The 25116-nt window shown below is 34.7% G+C and overlaps 1 protein-coding gene across 3 annotated transcripts in view; it reads left to right on the forward strand.

Moving 5' to 3' along the window:
* The window catches only part of PPP1R12A (protein phosphatase 1 regulatory subunit 12A), a 149590-nt gene that overhangs the window by 106617 nt on the left and 17857 nt on the right, over positions 1-25116 (forward strand). For 2 of the 3 annotated variants that reach the window (XM_060165131.1, XM_060165132.1), the window contains 10 exons: positions 1121-1215; positions 2067-2171; positions 3093-3260; positions 3658-3834; positions 10154-10244; positions 11669-11869; positions 12112-12280; positions 14842-14963; positions 19023-19088; positions 24793-24809. In XM_060165131.1, the coding sequence (XP_060021114.1) occupies positions 1121-1215; positions 2067-2171; positions 3093-3260; positions 3658-3834; positions 10154-10244; positions 11669-11869; positions 12112-12280; positions 14842-14963; positions 19023-19088; positions 24793-24809 (1211 nt within the window). The remainder of the gene's footprint in view (positions 1-1120; positions 1216-2066; positions 2172-3092; positions 3261-3657; positions 3835-10153; positions 10245-11668; positions 11870-12111; positions 12281-14841; positions 14964-19022; positions 19089-24792; positions 24810-25116) is intronic. The other variant, XM_060165133.1, reaches the window with a different exon arrangement.

A 25116-nucleotide genomic window follows, 5' to 3' on the forward strand; every position in this document is an offset into this window, starting at 1 on the left:
ATGTACTTACCTTAAGCAGATATCTATATGGGATATAATTATTGGGAAGATCAGATATATTTGCCCAAAACATAAATTATGAGACTATACTCAATTAAAGGAATCCTTTATTCTATTTGAGAATTTACAATAAAATGTATCAAGGAGCAAGCTAATTTTATTTATTAAGAAGGGTTTTGAAAGTTTAGGAACACATTTTTCTAGAATGTGCTTATACTCATAAGTTAAATTTATCCAATATATGCAATTTCTTTACCTACTTTTTTCATCTGATACATCACAGCTTTGTCCTAGTGAGCAATTTTAATAACTGTATTTTGAAAGGCAGTATTAAATTGCATTAAATAGAATGCACCACAGTTCATTCAGTGCTATTTTGTATAATTGGATTATTTATTTTCTATTGCATTTTTAGTGCTTGGACATTTTTTTCCTTACAGTTTTCTTGCTCTATACAGGAGTGTTTACATGTATCAGAAATTCAGAAATGAATTTCTCACTAAGTAATTTTAATATTTTTTATTTTGTATAAATTTATTTTCCAGTTGTTTTCCAAGTACTTGATGCCAGTATAATGAGAATGTAACAGATGTCATTGTCACTACACTCTCAGCCAGATTTGGTTAAATATAATTTAAATAACCTTTTGTTCTATATATTTTAATGTTATATTTTTAAAACATAGTATATCAAGGTAGTAAATAGCTTGTATAATGTAAGTAATTGAGACTTATCAGTGAACTGTATTTGAGACCTTATTTCTCTGAAAGAAGTAAAGATATTTTATCTTACAATACTACATTACAGTAGATGTTACAGAAGTTTCAGGAAAAGTCATTAAAATGTGGAGGAATTTTTCTTATGTTAAAAAAGAGCTAATTCTAGATTAAACAAGAGGGAAAAGAAAATTAATTTGAACAGGCTGTCTTTTAGTGTTTATAGTACTTGAATATTGATAGACATCAATTTTGGAGTTTAGCTAGGAATTATGGAAATATTATAAAATAAACTATGATGGCTGTGTAATTATACATTGTTGAATACTCTTTACATAATACTTTTAGCAGCACCTATAGTCATCACAGATTTATTTTCACTCTTTTTTCTCCCTGTTGTGTAGGAGAAAGATAGTAAAGGAACTAGGCTTGCATATGTTGCACCTACAATACCAAGACGACTAGCCAGTACATCTGACATTGAGGAGAAAGAAAACAGGTGGATTCATTATGATTTGTTTTATTTTTTTTACTATAAAATCTTTACTATCTAGCATAAGAGTTAAAACATGAGCATTGTTGTAATTATGTGGGATATGGATTTCAGGAGGAGATGGAGGGTATTCCTAATAGGAAGAACACCAAGTACATGGACTTGAGGAGGTGCAGGCTTGGTATGTTCATGAAATAGCAAAAACAAATGAAGACATTATGGTTAAAGTGGAGTGAGGGGACAGTGGTGGCAGATGAGGTCACAGACTAGTATATGCTTTCTAAATATTTGGAACATAATAGAAAAGGAGAAAGAAGAAGGGAGAAAAAGCACTTACTTGATCACTGTCAACATTTTAATTTGTTTCTTCCTACTTTTCAGCACATATAGAGTATGAGAATTTTTAATATAATTGTAATCATGTTATAATATTCAATTTTGTGTCTTGACTTTTTCTTTCACTTAAGATCTCCTAATGTCTTATATGTTAGTATGTATTTTCAATAAGCATTGTTCTTCATTAGTACATAGTGTTGCATAGAGTAGATTTGCTGAGGTTAAAGTAGCCATTTCCCCTCCCCAAACTATGGACATTTAAATTATCTAATATTTTTGTCATCATAAATAAAACTTCTGCAAACATTTAAATTTCCCCCCTATAGTTAGGATTATACCTTTGGGATAGAATCTTAGAACTGGAATCTTAGTGAATTACTTTCACTTCTTAATAAGTATTCCAGACTGTTTTTCTAAGGGATTTTACTAGTTTCTGCTTCTACAGATGTTTATTAAAATACAGCTTCTTTAACCCTATTTTAAAATTATTTACCAGAATCTGAAAGATATTTTTTTCACAGAGATTCTTCAAGTTTGCGAACAAGTAGTTCATATACAAGAAGAAAATGGGAAGATGATCTCAAAAAGAATAGCTCAATTAATGAAGGATCAGCTTATCATAAAAGGTAATAATATAATTCTTAAGTAACTTTTGTGTATTCTTTTATTAAAATATGAGGCAGTTTGGAGCTCTCAATTTAATATAACATTAAAAATGTGCCTTTATTAAATATATCTTTTGTTGTTTAAATAAAACTTCATTTAAAGACACAGAATATATATTTAAAGATGGGTGAAAATTTGCTCCTACTTATGCCTTCCTATTATATATTTTTAGATTAAATTTGATATGCTAAGAAGTATCTTTTAGATTATAGCATATTAAAAAAGGAACTCTGTATGTAATTATATGTAAGTCAATTATGTAATTGACTAGAGCAGTTGAAATAGATTAATTAATTGAGCTCATGTGGTGACCTGGAAAGTTTCTACCTGTGTTAGAACTCAGAGCAATGGAAATGCCTTGAATTGGAATGTTGGTAATATCATACTGGAGAGGGGGTGGAAAATCTATGTGTTATTTTCTCTGCTAAAAGCAACCAAAAAAAGACTAAAAGATCAACAAATATAATATAGGCATGGGTCACCACTAGGGATGTGACCCATTGCCAAAACAATTTCTTAGAAAATGCTTAGAAAAGAAAGTCTTAACTTTCCCCAAGTAAAACCAAACCAAAGTGTTTTTCCAGACCCCACCTGGCGTGACCATATGACCTGGAACAGTTCCAGAAATGTAAACTATCAGATCATCTTTGAATCTTGTTGGTGGGTGGGGGATGCAGTAAAATGATACACTACCAAATTAGGGAAATCATCTAGACTCTAGCAAGTTGTAGATGCAACTCTTGGTGCTGGAGCCGGTGGCGTATTTAGGAACACAGTCTTTTAGATTTTTTCCTAGCCTTGTGAATCTGTATAATGTATAGGCATTGACTATAGAATACACATACAAACACATTCTATATAGATATGACTCTTTCCTTTAGTTGCTCCTTTGGTAGAAGACAAGATGATTTGATTAGTTCTAGTGTTCCAAGCACCACATCAACACCAACAGTTACCTCTGCAGCTGGGCTTCAGAAAAGCCTGCTTTCCAGCACAAGCACTACTACAAAGATTACAACGGGTTCTTCCTCAGCAGGCACACAAAGCAGGTGAGTCACAGATACATTTTGTGTTCAGGCCTACTGTGTGCTTATGTATGTGCATGCATTTTTGTTTAGAAGATTGTGGGGCTCTGGATTTTTTCATTGACCTTGTTAAAATGATTTACAAACAAAAATTGGTTCCAAAAAGAGGCAATTATGCATGTCTGGGGAAAAAATATTAAGTTCCTAACTTATGAACTTTCTTTGCCTTAAGCTGCTTAAAGTGTAAATTTCTCTTTGACAGCTCTGGGTGAACTTTTTGGTTCATAGATGAAAGATGTCTCACCTTATGTTTTAAAAAAATCCATCCCTGTAGTCACATGTTTTCAGCTGCTAGAAAGTGCTTTCCTTGTTTAGCTGTTTTCCTTTTCTCTTTTTTGTGTTGCTGCTTATGATGCTATAGTACCTCAAATCGTTTGTGGGCTGAGGATAGTACTGAAAAAGAAAAGGACAGTGTTCCTACGGCAGTGACCATTCCTGTTGCTCCAACTGTTGTAAATGCTGCAGCCTCTACCACAACCCTGACTACAACTACTGCTGGCACTGTCTCCTCCACTTCAGAGGTCAGGGAGAGACGCAGGTGTGTAAAGGTCCTAATAGGACTGCTGATATATCTTGCCCAATGATGAAAGTTGTTTGTTTTGCTTGTTTTTTTAATCTTGGGAAGTTGGTGACTATCTCTCCAGTAGGTTAATACATGAGATAACCTAGATCAGCTCAGAACTATGTAAATTGATATAATTAGCAATTATTCGCCTTTAGGCTTGGTAACCCACCTCTGACAGAATTAATGTTCTTGTTTAAAGGCACTGAGCCAGATAGTTGTCTTCATACTTGGCCATCTTAGTTTTAATGATTTATTTAATTCAAAACATTTTTGTGATGAAGATCTAAGCGCATACTCTAAACACATATTAAACAACTCATACTCATGGAAAACTAGATGTAACATGACAAAAACAGGTTTTTTATTCTTCTCATTGTTTCCCCCTTCCACCTCATTATTAAGAAATTTGATGCATGTTTAGCGATTTTTGTTGTTGTTATTTTTGAGAATTTCATTTTAAAATTCTTTTGGTGAAGAATGGCTTCTTATGCATATGTGTAAGCCAAATAATTTTAAGTATGTTAACTACATTCACTTAGTTTTAATTCTGGTACATAGAAGGCACTTATTAATTAAATTTTTTAAAGGGTCTGTGAATTTGTTTTATGTGCTTAAAACATTTTTATGAGCATTGCTCACTTCTTCCTGTTGCAGCCAATTGGTATGGAATCATAGATGTGGAAAGGAATTTACCTATTATCTTTTATGATATCCTTTACAGAAGGAAACTGAGTTCCAGAGATATTAAGTGACTTTTCCACTTTTATGTGGTTAGTAAGATTGAGAGCTAAGGCTAGGCCCAATATTACAGGAGAATCAGTCCAGGGTTCTATTTGCTATATCATGCATAGTCCTAGCTTTGAATTTGGTTTTTCCTCTTGAGAAAGAACATCTTAGGAAACTAAACGTAACCTCTTTAAATATTTTATTCTTGAAAAATTAGCTACATAGCTGATATTTTCCTTAACTAAAATACCAACCAGATTAATTTGGTTTTATTTCTAGCACATAGTATTCATATACAGTCTTATACATCTTTTGTCTCTGATGCCTAGCAAAGTACGTGGCCTGTTGTAAGTAGTAGCATCCTTATAGTAATATTTGTGGTGAATATATGAAAAGTAACAAAATGTTAAATGTTTTGAAAACTTTTTTAATTAAAAAAAAGTTTTCTTTCCTATCATTACATCTTTAGTTTCTGTCAATATATTTATGCTTCATTTCTATTTTTATGGTGAAATTTAATGATACTTCTCTAACAGCACTACAAGCAGTTAGCATTTTGTGATTTTTGAATACCAGTATAGGTCATATCATATTTTAATTATTCTTGTTTTTCTCTTAAGTTTAGTCAGTTTTAGGTTTTTGAGGTGTTTTCAATGAGACCACATAGCCTACAGAAATTAGAGTTTCATAGGCACTCATCGTTCTCTTCTAGTGAAAATGAATTTGAGGGCTTTGGTTTTTTGGGAGGTGGGGAGCTGAAGGGGAAAAGGTTCAGGAGGTCTTGGTTTTTTACTCCTTGCTGTGCCTTAATCCTAAGGTAAGAGTTCTCTGTGGGTTAGAATTTATTCTTCTGTAAAATGAGATATTTAATTTATATAGTTTTTAATTTCTAGAATCCTTTCTATCTAGCATTCCATACTTTAAAAAAGTTTTTCCAATGACAAAGCCAGTGATTGTTTCCCCAAAATCATCAGTTGTTTCAGAACAAGCAAATTATGATTCTTAACCTCAGATTTCTTTATTTTTTATATTGTTGGAAAGTATTGAGTTTCAGCTTTTAGAATAAATCCCGGAAGACTTTAAGATTGAGAATAAATATTTGGTGATATTGTTAGGACAGAGCAGGTTCTCATATCATAAGAAATAAAATATGTCTATTGACATTTTTCTGGGTCTACATTACAGAAATTTTGTCTCACTTGCTTCAGTGATGTGTGCAATAATATTAATGTTTGTGTTTTGTTTCATGTCAAATAACTGTTTGCAATTTTGGCCTCGTCTGTCTTTTTTTTTTGGTTGGCCATGCTGCTTGGCTTGTGGGATCTTAGTTCCCCAACCAGGGATTGAACCAGGGCCTTCAGCAGTGAAGGCACAGATCCTAACCACCGGACTGCCAGGGAATTCCCCTGTTTGTCTTTTTAATTACATTTCATTAATGGTTTCAAAATGTATATAGTTGAAAATTTGCCCCCAAATGTATGTATGGTGATTTAAGAATATACTGTGGCTGAAAAAGATACTAATACATTTATGCCATTTTTAGGTACCCTTACATATGTACTTTTAGATATTATGTAAAGTTACTGTGTACACTATTAAATTCCACATTATTGTTGAATTTTCCTGTTTTTATGGATCAGGTTTGGATGAAAATTTTCTGTTTTTATAAAGATTTCCAATTGATTAATTGGAGGGAGGAGGCATTGGGGAGCAGGGAGGAGAAGGTAGCTTTAAACAGATGGAGCATGGTGAGGTTCCCTGGTGGCCTAGAGGTTAAGATTCCAGGCTTTCACTGCCATGGCCTGGGTTCAATCCCTGATCAGGGAACAGATCCAGCAAGCCTCGCGGGGTGGCAGAATATCTAGATAGATAGATAGATAGATAGATAGGTAGGTGGAGCAAGATGGCAAATTCTTTCATTGCTTAGGCACTTCTAATTCTCCATAGTCTTTTCAAACTGCAAAACAGTACCTTACTAATAACTTCGTATTTGTAGTATGAGTTCACATGGTTCGGTACAACTACTCTTTTCTACCATTTTCCCTTGGCTCAGCCAGCTCCCATTTGTCTACTTATTTTTTTCCCTCTGGAAGGAAAAATGCTGAGTGAGAAGCAAGGGCTGGTATTCAGTTTTTTAGAGATCTAATTTGGTTGACTAACCAAAATATAAATATTATAAATAAATATAAATATTTCAGCCAATAAATGTCAGGGAAATAATATATAGAATAATTGCTTTTACTGAGGGAAAAAACCTTAATTTAAGAATAACCTTTGGATTGTTCAGAAAATAGTGGGCAATCTAAGACTAGTAAGTAAAATTATATACCCTATACAGTTATACGAAAGAGATCAGTATGACAATATGATATAGTAATGCAATTTGGTATGTTCTGCCATCTTTTTGATGATCACCTCTTTGGAATTAAACACATATTAAAAATATGAATTATTTGTTTTCTCTACATCCTGTTCTTAGAGATCTGCTCTGTATAGACACCTCAAGGAGGAGAAAGGAACTGAATTTCAGATGGGGACTATCAAATATATTTCCTATATTACAAATCGATAGGCTAGGTTTTTATGCTAATTTGGAGCAAATGTTTGTATGGAAATTTTAAATGAACAGATTTTACAAGTCTTTCAGCTAGTAATTTTTATGCCCCTAACCTGCATATGTTAAACCAGATATGATAAATAGATTTATTAACTTTCATGGCAGCTTGAAAGTATTGAAAAAGAATCTAGGCTTCTTGGGAGAGAGTGTGATGGTTGATAGTGCTATTTGCCATGGGGTAAAGGGGCATAGTGACAATGCAGTTGTTTTAAACTATATATGAAAACTTTGTACATAGTGGAAATAAGAATTCAGTCTTTCATGTCCATTTGTACTTTCAGAGCAGCTCATGAAATGCTGAAGTGATACATGCAGCTGTCTAGGCTGCTATAAACTTTTGTTAAACTAGATTTGCTATCACATTTAGGTTTCTTCTCTTTCTGTTATTTTTTTTTCCTCATCTGGTGGAAGTCCAAAAGGCAGTAAATTGCATAGGACCAGTAGATGCATAAATAAGTGTTAAATGAATGGATGAAAAAAAATAGCCATTTTACAGGCTAATATTTCACAGAGAACTTTTACACGTTTAAAAATGTACCACAAAAGAAAAAAAAACTTTTTCCTGCTTAAATGGTCTTGGAAAATGCTGAGTTAAACACAGTTAAACAGGTTTCTTCCCTTAGTCCTTTTCAGACCCTTTAATATGTTATTTTCCTGGAGAACATTAGAATGTATAGTATTTTCCACATTTATATACTTCTACAACAAACAATACAAAAATTGTATTCCAGAATTAATGGTTCTTAAACTCTAATAACAAATTTATTGGTTATCCTCTTTCTTGTCCCAGAAAAATCACTGGAGTTGTAATAAAAATGAGAAAGTATCTGTTACAGCTGAATAAAAACCTTAAAACTCAAGAGAATTGATGTATAGACAATAGAAATAATAAAACAATGGGAGAAAAAGGAATATCAAGCTTTTGAGCATCATAGAATGGAGAGAGGGCAGGTATCCTACCAGTTGTATTCATCTCTGGGTTTGTGTGTTGGTACAGATGAAGCCATACAGAATTTCAACTAAGAGAAAGTTAAACTACGGAAATGGTGATAAGCAAAATGTTTTATTTAGTGACTTCTCCCTTGCCTTTCACTTTTAGGGAGACAAATTTTTTTTAATTAAAAAAATTAAAATTTTATTTTATGAACTTAAGTCAGTACTAGTTTTTAATAGAAACAAAATTTGGTAGAATAGAGCTCTTCAATGAAATGCTTCAATTTGATGAGCTGTGCCTTATTGATGAGATAAATGTAGTGCTATTATGATAGCAAAAAGACATAATCATTCAGGATATTCTAGAAACCTAGAGGTAAAAAGTGATAGAAAACATACGGATAAAGAGAAAAAAAAGTTTTATCCTTATGATATAGTGCCATAAGTTATTCAACCGAATACAGAACACAAGTGATACTTTCTCAAAGCAGATGATAAAAACAAGTCAGAATATAGAAGTGATGGGATTTTCATCTAAGTTTGCTGGATGTCTCATTCAAGTAAAAACACCCTCTTGAGAATTTCTTGACTTACCTTGCTTTACAGTTTATCTGTGATTAGAGTAGAAGCAAGAAGAACCAGTCCTCTAGAACTAACTTTAACCAATAAGTAGTAGTTAATTGATGAAACTGAGGCAACCAGGATCTTGGGTGAGAAATGACTATGTCATCTTAGGGTTAGTTATCCAAGGAGACAAATCCTAGGAATAATGAATCTTGTATTCTAGTTTTAGAGAGACAGATTCCAAAAAATTGAAGATTTTGGAGGGAAAGACGCATTCCTATGTATCAAAAAGAATGAGAGTTCTCTAAAAAGAATTCTGAAGGAACTGTAAATAACTGTAAGGTGTTTGAAGATGTGTTATACTCTCTGAACTTAGAGCTTTAAAGGACACAGAAAAAATAAAACATAAGGCATAAAACAAAGAATAAATTCTAAAGTTTGTTACGAATATGTGAATAGTGTCAGGGAGGTTAAAGAGCAGAATGAATTACAAATTGAGAAGAACACTAAAGTTAACATGAGAGTTTTTAAAAAATAGCATTTGGAGATAGGGGTATGATGATAGGTTATTGATAAACTTAATGAACAACAGAAAATAGAGATACTCAAGTTCAGAATGTTCTCTGAGAAATGTGAGCTAGATGGTAGTAGTATAACTAGATAAAGTGTTAACAATTGAACTTCCCGAATAATATTGATCATTAGAGGGAAGTTTTCTTATGTTGCAGGGCTCTGTCTTGTCTTTGCTTGTTCAACCCTTTAATTCATTATTTACCTCTTGACATAGAGTGCATGCTTTTGAAATTGTGCATACCGTGTGACAGGATGGAACATAGGCTTAGATTTATTGTATAAAATCTAGTGAACATAAATGCCAAATCCTCTTCTCTGTATCAGAAAATCAGTGACCCAAGAATAAGATGCTGATTTTAAAGCAATTCGTATATAAAAACACTTGAATTTTTAGAGAACTTAAAGTATGAACAAGAGTGTGATGTCTGCCAAAAACATTATTAGTAAATGCACAATGACAAGAATGCAGGGAGTGCTGCTTCCTCACTAGTCATCCCATATCCTAAATATTACATTCAGTCCTTTACCATAAGAAGACATTGACAGTCTAGAGTTTAGCCTTGTAACTTCACATATCATCTAGGATGGTGTTGCAGAAAATCAAGAAAGGAGCTAAGAGGAATGATGTTAACATGGTTTAAAAAAAACCAAAACTGTGGTTAGGAAGAACTTTAAAAATATGTTAATATGAGTAGTTCCAATCTAAAAAACTATCAAATTGCATTGTTGAATTTCAGAGTGGGTTTAACCATTTTCTGAAGACTCTTTCTTAAAATCCATTAAAATGCTAAACTTAAATGTTTCACTTACGCACATTCGTGTATAATTATATTCACAGGTATTGCATCTCCAAGTGACAATTTTTATTTATTACTGTAGATCATACCTCACTCCTGTTAGAGATGAAGAGTCTGAATCCCAAAGAAAAGCAAGATCTAGACAAGCAAGACAGTCTAGAAGATCAACACAGGTATAGTTAATGTGTATAATATATAAAAGTTCAAAATAAATTATCTTTCCCTTTTTCACATTTCTGTGAAAATACTGATGTCACTATATAATATGAGTAAATCTTAAAAAATAAAAGTTGCCTTAGTAATCCTACCGTAGCCTTTTTATGTGGCTATACTGTTAATGTTACATTTCGTCTAAGTAGCATATGCCTTTGTATCTCTTTAAGTATTTATTTTTCTATTCCTAATATAGTGTCTGGCTCAGGATATTTGATCAGTGTTAAAATTAATCATATATGATGTCGCATAATTATTAAAGAATTCTATGCGTATTTGGAAGGTATGGGAAATAGGTCTTTTATATTAGGTATATCAAAAAGCTGATATACAAGTATGAGAAAAATGTCACTCAAGCTAGTTATCATCTTCTTACCCACTTGCCATTCTCTCTCCTATATCTCTCGTGTCTTCCCTTTCCTACAGTTGAGGGGCTCCAAAGTCCAGATTCAACTGTTTATTTATTTATTTTATTTATTTTTTCGGCCACCTTGGGTCTTAGTTGCAACACGCAGGATCTTCGTTGAGGCATGTGGGATCTTTTCGGTGAGGCACATGGGCTCTTCGTTGCAGCGTGTGGGCTTCTCTCTAGTTGTGGTGTGCGGGTTTTCTCTCTCTAGTTATGGCGCGTGAGCTCCAGGGCATGTGGGCTCTGTAGTTGTGGCGCACAGGCTCCAGAGTGCATGGGCTCAATAGTTTGCAGCACGTGGGCTCTCTTGTTGACGCACGTGAGCTCGGTAGTTGTGGCACATGGGCTTAGTTGCCCCGCGGCATGTGGGATCTTATTTCCCCGACCAGGGATCAGACCCACATGCCCAGCATTGGACGACGGATTCCTTACCACTGGACCACCAGAGAAGTCCCTAGATTCAAGTGTTTAATCCTTGCCATTACTTAACATATTTTTTCTGTCTTCGTGCCTTAACTTCTTGAAATCCAACCTATTCTTTTCAAGACTTAACCTTCAAAAATTACTTCTTTACTGAAATCTTCTCTGTGTGCATATACATATATAGAAACATAAATATATATAAATTTAATACATAAATAATGCATATATTGGCTTTTCCTTCTTTCTCTGAACTTCTTGGGAATATTTATATTCATATGGTCAGTTCCTGTGCTATTCTGTTAATTTCTTGAATACAGAGACAATTTCTCGCACATATTTTATTTCTTTCCCAGTACCTATTATTGTGCTTGCTCATGATGATTCTTCATAGAATGAATGTGACTAGAAATTCTGTTTCAATTTGCAAACCAATTCCAAACATGCATATTTGACTTTTAATACATTCGTATTTAATATATCTACTTATAAAATATTCCTTTGAAATGAGCTTTAATGCCTCTCATAATTAAATTTATCTTTTTTTGCGTGCAGGGGGTGACATTGACTGATCTTCAGGAAGCTGAGAAAACGATAGGAAGGAGTCGTTCTACCCGAACCAGAGAACAAGAAAATGAAGAAAAAGAAAAAGAAGAAAAAGAAAAACAGGATAAAGAGAAGCAAGAAGAAAAGAAGGAGTCAGAAACATCTAGAGAAGATGAATATAAACAAAAGTACTCCAGAACATATGATGAGGTAATAGTATACCAACAACAGCGCTAGATCAGGTGGCACGGATAGTTCTTGTGATTCTCAAAATGCAAGAGATTTATATACTAACAAACCATATACAAAATATTCATAAGGATTTTAACTGGAAATCTAAATTATTTTGACATGATTAGAACGTTACTTTTCCTTTGAAATGAATTTAAGTGTCTTATATGTTTTTATCTATGTTTATATTTCAAATGGTTGTTAATTTTAATGTTTCACAGACTTATCAACGCTACAGACCAGTATCAACTTCAAGTTCAACCACTCCATCCTCTTCACTTTCTACCATGAGCAGTTCACTCTATGCTTCAAGTCAACTAAACAGGCCAAATAGTCTTGTAGGTATAACTTCTGCTTACTCCAGAGGATTAACAAAGGAAAATGAAAGAGGTAAGAAGACCAGATTTTGAAAACACTTTGTTTCCTTCAGATTAATTCTTTGACTTGGTTTTTCCTAGTAGTTTAACAGAAGAGTAACAACATCCTAAACTGGGACTCATTCTACCTAACCAGAAAGAACATGATGGTTGAGAATGAGAAAAGTAGAAAATAAAAACAGAAAATAATGTGGTCTGGCATTGATATGTATATCTTTATTGCCTTCAAAAATCTTTATGTCCATCAACATAGAAAAGTTAGTATAGAAGAACTGGTGGGGTGATTTTTTTCTAGGAGCAGTTTATTGATTATTTCTAGGAGCAGTTTATTAATGTTTCAAGTCATTTCTTGCATATTATATAGATATCTTTTAACTGTTTTCTGTGAAATTGTTTTAAACAAAAATCATTTAACTTATGTAATGTCTTTGCCAAAAAAACTTATTTTTATGCTTATTTCTTGAGAAATAGATTTCTTTTTCAGCTGTATATTGGCATATTGATGCTATTAACATTTCCTATTACTTCATATAAGCTTCCTATGTAAACACTAATTAACTCCTCCTTTAAATAAGAGATGGCTACTAAATAAATTATTCCTAATTGTAGGTATTTAATATTTTAAAAGCAAAATCTCGGGCTTCCGTGGTGGCGCAGTGGTTAAGAATCCGCCTGCCAATGCAGGGAACACGGGTTCGGGCTCTGGTCTGGGAAGATCCCACATGCCGGCAAGCAACAAAGCCCGTGCGCCACAACTACTGAGCCTGCGCTCTAGAGCCCGTGATCCACAACTACTGAAGCCCATGCACTTAGAGCCCGTGCTCTGCAACAAGAGAAGCCACCGCAATGAGAAACCTGCACACTGCAACGAAGAGTAGCCCCTGCTCGCCGCAACTAGAGAAAAGCCCGCGCACAGCAACAAAGACCCAACGCAGCCAAAAATAAAACTAATTAATTAACATTTTTTTTAAAAAAAGCAAAATTTCATAGTATTAGTCATGATAATATCAGTAATCATGTAGGAATAAACTCAGAAAATTAAATTATTTTCAACTTCCAGCTGGCTTTTCTTTTGTTGGTCATTGAAATATTTCAGTTCTTTAAACCAGTAAGTGTGAGACCCATCTAATGTTTGTAAAAATTTTGAGCAAACATTTAAAGTTAGGGGTATCTGCATAAAAGTTCAGATTTCTGTCTTCTGTTGAAAAGTTGGAAGATACGGCAACACTGGCTCTGAATTCTCACAGGTCTACAATTGATTAGAGCCAAGTAGTAGCAGCCCCACCCCCACCCCTTTGGAGTAGTGCCCTCCTGGCCCATTTTACCTCTTTATGTAACCTGGATGGCCACTCTCTATGTTGGAGTTTGCGACCTTTGCTGTAAACTAATTCTAAAAGCAACTTTAAAACCCCTCTTAATACTGTAATTTTGGGGTTTCTTTTGCTTCTTTTTCTTCACAGCAAGGAGACAATGACACAAGGAGCCTTTTAAAAATCATTTTTAACGTTACTTTGTTCCATATGTCTTTGTTTTTTTTTTTTTTTTTTTTTTACAATCTACTTTTTTTGGGGGGCTGCATTGGGTCTTCATTGCTGCGCGAGGGCTCTCTCCAGTTGCAGTAAGCAGGGGCCACTCCTTGTTGCGGTGTGCGGGCCTCTCATTGCGGTGGCTTCTCCTGTTGTGGAGCATGGGCCCTAGGCACGCAGGTTTCAGTAGTTGTGGCTCGTGGGCTCTAGAGCGCAGGCTCAATAGTTGTGGCACACAGGCTTAGCCGCTCCACGGCATGTGGGATCCTCCTGGACCAGGGATTGAACCCGTGTCCCCAGCATTGGCAGGCAGACTGCCAACCACTGCACCACCAGGGAAGCCCTGTCTACTTTTTACAGCATATTCAGAGGCCCTAATATTCTTCTAGTACGTGAGTCTGAAGCTATTTTAACTATCCCAGGAAGGGAACAAATTTGAAGACTAACATTTGTTTACATTGATTTGTTTTTAATAAAAGATAATTTTTTTCCCAGCAACACAAAAAAAGGTTTGCTCTTAGATACTAATAGAAAATTCAATGACTACTGTATTCATTCTACTGCTGAAGGAAGACTGGGAATGGTAGAAGCAGAAACTGATAAATTCGTATGATGCCCACTAGCTGTTCCATCATTATGCACTGTTTGGTTATAATAACTATCTTGAAGTGTTAATGTTAGGTATAATAACCATCTTCCTGTCAGATGTTAATAACTGGGACCCCATTCTCTTCATAGGATTCAATTATTTTCTGTTCAGCAAATAGTAAGTGTGTCTTTTTAGCAAAATTTTTGTTTTAGGCACTAGAAAAATGAAGTAATTTAAATCAGTTCTTATCTTGATTCTCAAAAACGTATCTAATGAGAGATACAGATACATGTTTAAGCCACATGTTATAGGAGCCCTGGGAGGGGCAAAATTTATTTCTGATTAGAGAATTTTAGAAGGCTTCACAAAGGAGGTTGACTTAGAATTATTTTCTAAGTCACACTGCAAAATACTATCAAGATACATGGCTGCCATATGAATAATTTTAATCCTTAACAGAGGGAGAAAAGAGAGAAGAAGAAAAAGAGGGAGAAGATAAATCACAACCTAAATCAATCAGAGAACGACGACGACCAAGAGAGAAAAGAAGATCTACAGGAGTTTCATTCTGGACACAAGATGTGAGAACCTATTAAAATATAACTACTTGATAGTATGCTTAATCTTTCCAAGAATGTACACTAATGATTTCTTATATGCCTCAGATTATATATTCTTTAGATGATCACTATGTGTTTGAGCTGACTTATTTAAATCAGAAGAGTTCTTCTTTACAAGAATAAACAACTACTTAGATTTCTGGTATTAAAAGTAAGAATACTGTCCCAATATTGGAATAAAAATAATAATGGCTGCAGCTCAGTGTACAAATGTTGATTATTGTATAATGGCTAAACTGCTCATTTATCTTAGCGGTTCTTGAAAGAAAGATGCTTTACATTTAATCCTATTTTCATGAATATGATTATGATATACATAACAATTATTTCCATCTCAAGTGATGCTGGATAGATGCAGTGCTTTACTTATCAAATTATAACAATCCTATAAATTTAATTTTTTTTCTTGATTCCTGATTGTATGCCTGACATTGATATTCATATGCAAGAGAAAGAAGAGCTGTGGGGTAACGTGGTTAAAGTGAAATTTATACTGTTTCAATAGAACATATACCTACACGAAGGCAAAAATAATTTGGTTTTGGGAGGATTGTTTTTTTAGCCAGTTGATTTTTTTTTTCATTAAAAAAATTTTTTAATACAGAAAAGTTCAAACATAAAAAAGTATATGGCCCTACCCCAGGTATTTATTGTTTAAACTAAATCCCCACCACTTTCCCAACTCCCATATTATTTTGAAGAAAATCTTAGTAATATCATTTTATATGTAAAAACTTCATTCTGTATTTTTTTTTTATTTTTTGCGGTACACGGGCCTCTCACTGCTGTGGCCTCTCCCGCTGCGGAGCAACAGGCTCCGGACGCGCAGGCTCAGCGGCCATGGCTCACGGGCCCAGCCGCTCTGCGGCATGTGGGATCCTCCCGGACCGGGGCACAAACCCGCGTCCCCTGCATCAGCAGGCGGACTCCCAACCACTGCGCCACCAGGGAAGCCCTCAGTCTGTATTTTTAAGAAATAAGGACACCTTTTTTAAAAATATTAGAATTTTATTTTTAAAAAATAATAAAAGTAACCACAATACGTTATCATATAATAAGTGATCACAATACCATGATCATGTTTATTTTTAAATAAATTGACAATAAATCCTTAATATTGAATATTCAGTCAGTTTTAATGTCCTGTTGACTCATATTACCATAAATGGTTTATTGTAATTTTATTTTATTTTTTAAATAGTTATTTTATTTATTTATTTATTTTTGGTTTTTTTTAAATCTACAATTCCTGAATCTTTCTGGGCATATGGCTAGAATTTATTTGCTCTGTTGCGAGACCCTCCTCAGTAGGCATTTAGTGTTAGATTTCTCAGTTTTGCCATAGACTGTTTTATTTTTGGCTGCGTTGGGTTGTTGCGCATGGGCTTTCTCTAACTGTGGTGAGCGGGGGCTACTCTTTGTTGCGGTGCTCGGCCTTCTCATTGCAGTGGCTTCTCTTGTTATGGAGCACAGGCTCTAGGCACACGGGCTTCAGTAGTTGCGGGGTGTGGGCTCAGTAGTTGTGGCTCGGGGGCTCTAGAGCGCAGGGTCAGTAGTTGTGGTGCACGGGCTTAGTTGCTCCACGGCATGTGGGATCTTCCCAGACCAGGACTCGAACCTGTGTCCCCTGCATTGGCAGGCAGATTCTCACTGCGCCACCAGGGAAGTCCTAAATAGTTATTTATTTATTTATTTTGGCATCGCCAGGTCTTAGTTGCAGCATGCGGGGTCTTTTAGTTGAGGCATGAGGACTCTTAGTTGCAGCATGTGAACTCTCAGTTGCGGCATGCGTGCGGGATCTAGTTCCCCGACCAGGGATCAAACCCGGGCCCCCTGCATTGGGAGCACAGTCTTACCCACTGGACCACCAGGGAAGTCCCTGTTCTAATTTTATACTTTGCTAATTTGAGTAGAAACCAAATAAGGACCATACATTATGATTAGTTATTTCTTTAAAGTCTCTTGTAATCAGTTATGTCCTCCATCTCTTTTTTTCTTACAGTTATTTTTTAATGAACTGGGTTATATCCCTGAACTGTAGTTTAACACAGTCATGTAGCTTTTTATGTTTCCTATAAATTGGTAGTTTGAGGTCGAGAAATGATCAGATTTTGGTTCAGTATTTTCTTGGCAGGGTGTTTTGTCCTCTGTCAGGAAGTACATGATGTCTGGTTGATTCTCACTGATTGCCCAGTAACATTTTAATAGGAGTAACATAAAACCTCACAGTCTTAGCACCTTAACATAGTAACTCTTACTACTTAAAAATTATCTTTTTAATAACTTATATGTATTAGGGGGTTAACAGGCAAAGTTTTATTATATGGTATTTATTTTTCCCCAATTTTATTTATACCAGCTCTCCCTTCAAAAATCCACTTTCTGGAGTCATACACTTAACCAGCATTATAAGAATTCTTCCTGAGATCCATATGGGCAATACTCATCTTTTTAATTTGAGCTTGCGTTGAATTGTGTTCTAATCAACCATCAGCACAAGTCTCCTTCCCTTTTCATGGCCTCATGACTGAACCTATGTCAGAAAATATACAAAAAGAACCAAGGGCTCTGTCAAAGATAAGGTAGTGTTTTTACTCTGTTATATTATTAGGTTTCCTTTTTTTTTTTCTTAGTTACTACTTTTCAGGACCTCTGAGCCTCCCCACTTTTTTTTTTTCTTTTTAAATAAATTTATTTATTTTTGGCTGCGGTGGGTTTTCGTTGCTGCGCTTGGGCTTTCTCTAGTTGCGGCAAGTGGGGGCTACTCTTTGTTGCGGTGCACGGGCTTCTCATTGCGGTGGCTTCTCTTGTTGTGGAGCACGGGCTCTAGGCACGTGGGCTCAGTAGTCGTGGCTCACAGGCTCTAGAGTGCAGGCTCAGTAGTTGTGGCGCATGGGCTTAGTTGCTCCATGGCATGTGGGATCTTCCTGGACCAAGGATCAAACTTGTGTCCCCTGCATTGGCAGGCGGATTCTTAACCACTGTGCCACCAGGGAAGTCCCCCTCCCCACTTTTTAAATTTCCAGTTCCTGTGTTCTTCCATGAAACAGTAACGCATAAAGACAATTAGTTCGTGTTACGGAATTAATACATTTATATTAATAAGTAATACTGGCATTAGGAGCATTGATTTCTCCTGTTCACTTAGTAACTTCACATATCATTTTTGCTAGGTACCACATGATAGTTTGTACAAAGATCCTCTATAATCCTTAGGGCAATTCTATAAGGTTTTTATCCCCACTTGAGGAGATAACTGTGGCTCAAAATTTTTTTTAATAAATTTACACTAAGTCACAGAGCTGAAAATAGCTGTACCAGTGTGAAATAGGATGATTTAGTTTTAAAGCCTGCGGTATTTTTATAGTGAGCCTGAGCCAGATATGTTTGATTGCAAATTTCCCTTTTCTTTCAGTCCTTTATGGTTTGTTGAGATGTTCAGGCCTTCTAGTAGAACATTCCTATTGTCTGGGAGTCTAGGTTTTTAGCCTACTGAGACCTTAGTTTTCTATTTGGTGTGCTGTAAATTCCCAAAAAATTTCTAGATAGCTGAACTACCTAAATATAATAGGACCATTGTATAAATCTTGCCAAGCTTATAGAATAGAGTTTTTCTTACTTAATGAGTTTCCTATTTTTGCTCCCTCATTATAGTTGAGCAGCTACATAGTATCTATATTGACTATTAAAGTACACGCCGTAACATTACAATATAAAATTGAGTATCATCTTTTTCATGCTAAGCCTCCAGCTTCCTCATCCCCAGTATGTGTTTCCTAAATCAGAATGTTAGGTAGATGGTCTTTCTTCACCGTATACACTAACCTACTTATATTGTACCATGCAGACAAAATAGGCTTCCTCTAAATAAGGCAAAAAATGTCACACTTAAAAAAGTTTTCCTTTTGATCCATTTCCTGTTAGGTTTTTCTCAAGGGTCCTTTTAAATTACAAAAACCCTAATGTATTTAAATATTAACCGTTTGAAATTTATCTTTACTTTTCTAAAATCTATTTTAGAGTGATGAAAATGAACAAGAACAACAATCTGATACAGAAGAGGGATCCAATAAGAAAGAAACTCAGGTAAATAACATTATATATTTTTTGTATTTAGAAGTATTCATATTTTTTAAGGGTTACTTTTTACTTGTGTTTATATTTATTCATGTCAGACAGTTACTGCACACTGTACCTGCCTGCTGGGGGTAGACCATCAGTGGTTTTCTGGAATCAGGCGTGGAGGGACTGGAAAGGGGCACAAAGAGTATTTTAGAGACATTGGGAATTGTTCTAGATCTTGATTGTAGAGGTATTTTTTTGGATATACACAACTGTCAAAACTCATCAAACTGTGTTCTCTAAGTGGATGTAGTTTATTGTATGAACCTTCAAAGTTGAAAAGAAATATGTAAATTAACCTTCAAAGTTGAAAAGAAAAAACAAAGAAGAGAATACAGTTTTCCACTGCTGTCCAAAAGTAGAGTGTTCCATAATCTTCAGTAAGCCACATAAAGTGAAGAGGGAATTACCTTAGGACACATCTTGCTACCGGATGCAAGAGATAAATTGAGATAAATCGCGGTGCTCAAAGACACAGTCCAAAGCTGTGGCAGCTTAAACTGAGTGTAGTTCCCAGCGAAGGAGCTTGGCGGTGTCTCTTTTGCTGCTGAGGGTGTGCTGCCTCTATAATGGCTCGCTGTAAAACATGTTGAGTACTGTTTGCACTTTTTGCCTTTTTTCGTAAAAGCAAAGTGGTGTAAACGAACTTTTGAAAAGCAGGGGCTACCTGTAATAACCTTTGACCAAAGAAAAGTATCTAAAGAATATCCAGAAGTAGTGCATACCTTACCAGATCCAGACTTTAGTTTTGTAAATGGCAAAGTTGTATTCTGGAGAAGATAATAGGTCATTTTAACTTGCTTTACATTTGTTTAGAAATGTAGTGTCTCTAAAGGATTTTACATTCATTATCACAGCTGATCTTCCTCAATAATCTTCAGGAAAAGCCCCCCCACCTCGCCCCCTCAGTATTGATGAAGAAACTAAGGCAAGTTTGAATGACAAGGTTGCATAGCTAGCAAATGATGAAAGTTTCTTCCCACTAGTTTTTTTGCCCCTCTGTTCCCTATTGTTTGGCTGTGCACAAAGCTGACATACTTAGAAGAGCTGTATTCACATAAGGGTAGATCTGTACAACATAAGTTAGTCTTAATCTTTTATACTCAGCACTGTCTAGCCTGAAATCGTATTCTGATCATATTTTCTTCATTTTGACTTGGCGTTCCTACATAAAGCTGTTAAAATTACTTTCAATCGCAGGAATCTACAATAATGTGAAGTGCCCAGAAGTTGGTTCTCTGTGCTAGGTGACTCTGGACATTACTCTTAGGGCCTATTTTGACCCAAAAGTTACTTTTATTTTACCTTTAGATAGCCAGACAGATTGAGAAATTAATTACTAACAAGGGTAAATTATTTGCAGGGCAAAAGTTTTGTCATTTTTAAACCCTTTGCCTATCAGTTGTCAGCACTCCCCCATTTCACCTATGCCTCTTCTTTATTATATTCTGTAAACTTGTCCATCATCTTCCTTGCCCATTGGTACACTATGAACTCCCATCTTTCAAGGAAAAACAATGGACAGGTAAACAAAAGCAAAGGAATTAGTAAACCATCTCCAGCTGACCCTTCTCACTGCCATATCACCCAGATCTCCTATCCCAGCAGGCTGGGATAGGAGGGGAAAGATATTCTGGCTTACAAAGTTTTCTGGCTTACAAATTTTGAAGCATATTGATATATGTTGTATTTAAGTTTTACTGTTAAAATTATACATGAGATACATTAAGGTTGAGTAGAATATTGTTTCTATGAAGAAAATTTTTCTTAGTTCCAAACAATTTAAATAGTCTTTGTTCATTTTAAAACTAGAGGATTGTTTGGATCTTACTTTGTTCTAGCATTTTTTTCAGTTACAAGTAATGCAAAACCCAGCTTAAACTGGATTAAACAAAGAGAATTTTTTATAATTCAGTTATATTACACAACCCTCTATGTCAGACAAGGCCTACCACTGATATATTGCAGCCGTTTTGCTGCTAATGTGGGCTACGTACCATCTCATCTAAACTTAATGACTGCTGTACCATGAGGAAAAGGAAGAGTGGAGGTTAAGACACTAACCCATAGTGTCTTTACAATAGACTAGAAAAGTGCTTCCACTAAATAAGTGTTGCTCTCTTATGAAAATTTGTAGCATCAGCCCTTTTTTTTTCTGTGAAAAAGTATGAGCAATACAATTGTTCGGTGCATTTTTTCATTACCTCAGAAGTGTGTTTGATAAACAAAACTTGTATTCAGTTTATAGAATCCCAGTTCACCAATTTGAAAAATGGCTTTGTAGCATATACTTTTTCGCTTCAAACTAAATTGTAAGTTGCCGAAAAGTTGTTAAATATTTTGAATTACCTGTGAAGCTACCTTCAAGATATAAATTAAAATTAAGGTGAAATTTGAATTACTTTATCATAATATGGTTCATTCTTTCCAAAAATGGGGCTTCTGTTGCTTGGGTTATTATAATTTGCTTTCATTAAACTATTGGATGATAAAACTTTTACCATGAAAAGAACATTAGTAATAAATCAAAAATTTAAGTAAGACAGACACCAAGGCGAGAAACTAAAAAGAAAAGATTAGCAGATTTGATTATTTAAACATGTAAAGCTAGAAAATGGCAAAAAAGATGCCCTTATTAAAATTGAGACACATTTGCTCAGTTAAAAGTAAATAAGCTGGGGCTTCCCTGGTGGCGCAGTGGTTGAGAGTCCACCTGCCGATGCAGGGGACATGGGTTCGTGCCCCGGTCCAGGAAGATCCCACATGCCGCGGAGCGGCTGGGCCCATGAGCCATGGCCGCTGAGCCTGTGCGTCTGTAGCCTGTGCTCCGCAATGGGAGAGGCCACAACAGTGAGAGGCCCACGTACCACAAAAAAAAAAAAAAGTAAATAAGCTGGACTTCCCTGATGGTGCAGTGGTTATGAATCCGCCTGCCAATGCAGGGGATACGAGTTCGATCCCTGGTCCAGGAAGATCCCACAGGCCGTGGAGCAACTAAGCCCATGCGCCACAACTACTGAGCCTGTGCCCTAGAGCCCGTGAGCCACAACTGCTGAAGCCCGTGCGCCTAGAGCCCATGCTCCACAACAAAAGAAGCCACCGCAGTGAGAAGCCCACGCACCGCAGCGAAGAGTAGCCCCCACTTGCCGCAACTAGAGGAAGCCTGTGCGCAGCAATGAAAACCCAATGCAGCCATAAATAAATAAATAAATTTTTAAAAAGTAAATAAGCTTAGCCCTCTTTTGTAGCACTTAAAAGATATTTGTACTATTTAAAAGACAGTAAAACAGAGGCAGAATCCATGAAATTTATAAATGTTACAAAAGAAGAAATATAAATGGCCAACAAGCTTAAAGTACATTTACTCTCATTAATAACCAAACAATTAATACAAAAGTGAAATTGTCAAAGGTTAATAATGCTTAGGTTTGGCGTGATTAGTATTGAAATAGGCATTTTCATATAAGATTTTGGGATTATAATTAATATGTTTTCTTGGGAAATCAGTTTAGCAGTACAAATCTGAAGGCTTGAGAAAAAGTTCATGCCTTTTAGCTTAGCAATTCCACTTTGAGAAATATATTCCCAATGAAATGACTTAAGTTTGGAAAAACAAGTCTAAAGTGTTAACAGCAGCATGGCTCTTGAAGCAAAATATTGAAAACATCCTCATTGTCTATTAGTTGGGAGTATATCAGAATGTATTTGCATGGATAGATATTTTATGTGTTCACAAAGATATGTATACAGAAAAGATTAACAGTGGTTATCTAGGGCGTTTGAGAGATGGGGAATTATGGAGGAACTTTTTATACTGTGGTATTTTATATGAGCTTATGGTACTGTAATCAGAAAAACTTAAAGGGCATTTTTACTTTGGAAGAATAATTTTAAAACACATGGAACCACAAGGACATTATGCTAAGTGAAATAAGCAGGTCACAAGAAACACATAGTGTATGATTCCACTTAAATGAGGTACCTAGAGTATTCAAACTCATGGGTAGCAGAAAGTAGAATTGTGGTTGCCGGGAGCTAGGGGTAGGAGGATATGGGGATTTGTTTAATGAGTATAAAATCACAGTTTTGCAAGATGAAAAAAATTCTAGAGAGCTGTTGCACAACAGTGTGAATATTGTCAGCGCTACTGAACTATACTCTTAAAAGTGGCTTACATGGTATGTTTTGTTTTATGTGCTTTCTACTACAATTTTTAAAATATAAAACATAACCAATACTTTAAAAACCATGCTTTTTAAAGGCAAAGAAATAGAATTTGAGTGATTTCTGTGACTACTTGGAGTTTTTATTTATTCTTAAATTTTAAATCAGTGAACCAGAGTGCAGACTGTGAGGTGAGATGTGATGTTTTCATTTGATATGTATATATTTTATTTCATGTGTGGCTAGTTTCCTGAATTTGGATAAATAATATCTTTTGTTTGTTTCTGCTCTTTTTTTAAATTGAGATATAATTGACATATAACATTATATTAGTTGCACATGTACAAAGTTGTTATTTAATATTTGTGTATTGTGAAATGATTAGCACAATAAGTCCAGTTAACATCATCACATAAGTGATGTGATAAGTACATACATAAGTACAAGTTTTTTTTCTTGTGATAAGAACTTTCAAAATCTACTCTTTTAGCAGCTTATGAATTTGAATGATATCATGAAAATTGAAATTTAACTTCAAAATTGTTCATTATTATAAAACTAAAGAATAAATCAATAAAGTAAAGCATTACATCAAAAAAATAGGAAGCAGGTAAGAAATTGGTTTTGCAAAGGAAACTTAAATAGACTTAGGAAGACATTTTTAGTCTGAATGAGACTTCAGACAGTCCCAAAGGAACCCAGTAATTTCACAGTGCATTCAAGGGTAAGTATAAATATCTAATTTCAGAAATTTAACAAACCGTTTCTGAATAGTTATTTTATAGAAAATTATAGATTGCGTGTTTCAGTAGAAAGAGAAAGAGCTAAAGATGACCATCCCCAAAAAATTCTTTGACTTCAATAAGACTATTTTATCCTATTAATCATTTCACTATTTAGATAAGAAGAGTTTTGGAACTTCAGTATAGCATACCACTTGCTTAAGAAAATTAATTATAATTTCCTGTCTCCTAATTGCTAAACTTTGAAGGAACGTATAGCTGGATTTCCAGAAAATAAATTTTAAGCAAAATATGTATATACTGTCATACATAAAATACTTTAGGCATTCGTTTGTCTCCGATGGCCTCAAAAACAAAAATGGGAAAGATAATTGCTTTGAGATGTCCCATAATAAACTTGCATTTCTTAATATAAATGTTACTTTTTCCTGCTAAACAGGTTGTAAGTAATGGATATGTCTTAGTCTCTCTTTTTTTTCCTTCTAATTAAAAAAATAATGTATGGTGCCATTTTGTAGAAATTCACAAAATATGACTATAAATTGGCAAATGTAATCGTATAGTATTAGACATGTAGAAATATACAGTGACTGTTCTAGAATTTCTTTGTAAGAACAACTACATTAAAGTGTATATAATAAATAGGTGTTAGTTTAATAGTGTGAAAATAGTATTGATGTTAAATTTTCTTGATAAATCAATAAGTTACTTTAGTGAAAGCATAAAAATTTAGTTATGCTTATGTTTTTCTCTCTTTATAGACGGATTCCATTTCTAGGTATGTTTTACTTTTTTCTTTTCTTTTCTTTTACTGACCTTTTACTCATTTTTATCCTTTCTAAAAATATATTGCTAGATATTTATAAATTTTTTAAGTTGGTAGAATTATTTTAATAATAAAAAAATCTGTAGATATTTAGATGACCTGATAAGTGTTAATAGCTTTCTTTATCAATGGCTTTACTTCTAGTTCAATAGTTATAGTAAGTCACTAAGAAAGACTTTTTCTCAGATCTTTGCAACAGTGATAACTTTTCTTAGTTTTCCTAACCATCCTAAGTTACTTCAACACTGACCATCTCATT

The sequence above is a fragment of the Lagenorhynchus albirostris genome, chromosome 11 (assembly GCF_949774975.1).
Source record: "Lagenorhynchus albirostris chromosome 11, mLagAlb1.1, whole genome shotgun sequence".
NCBI classification, from domain to species: Eukaryota; Metazoa; Chordata; class Mammalia; order Artiodactyla; family Delphinidae; genus Lagenorhynchus; species Lagenorhynchus albirostris.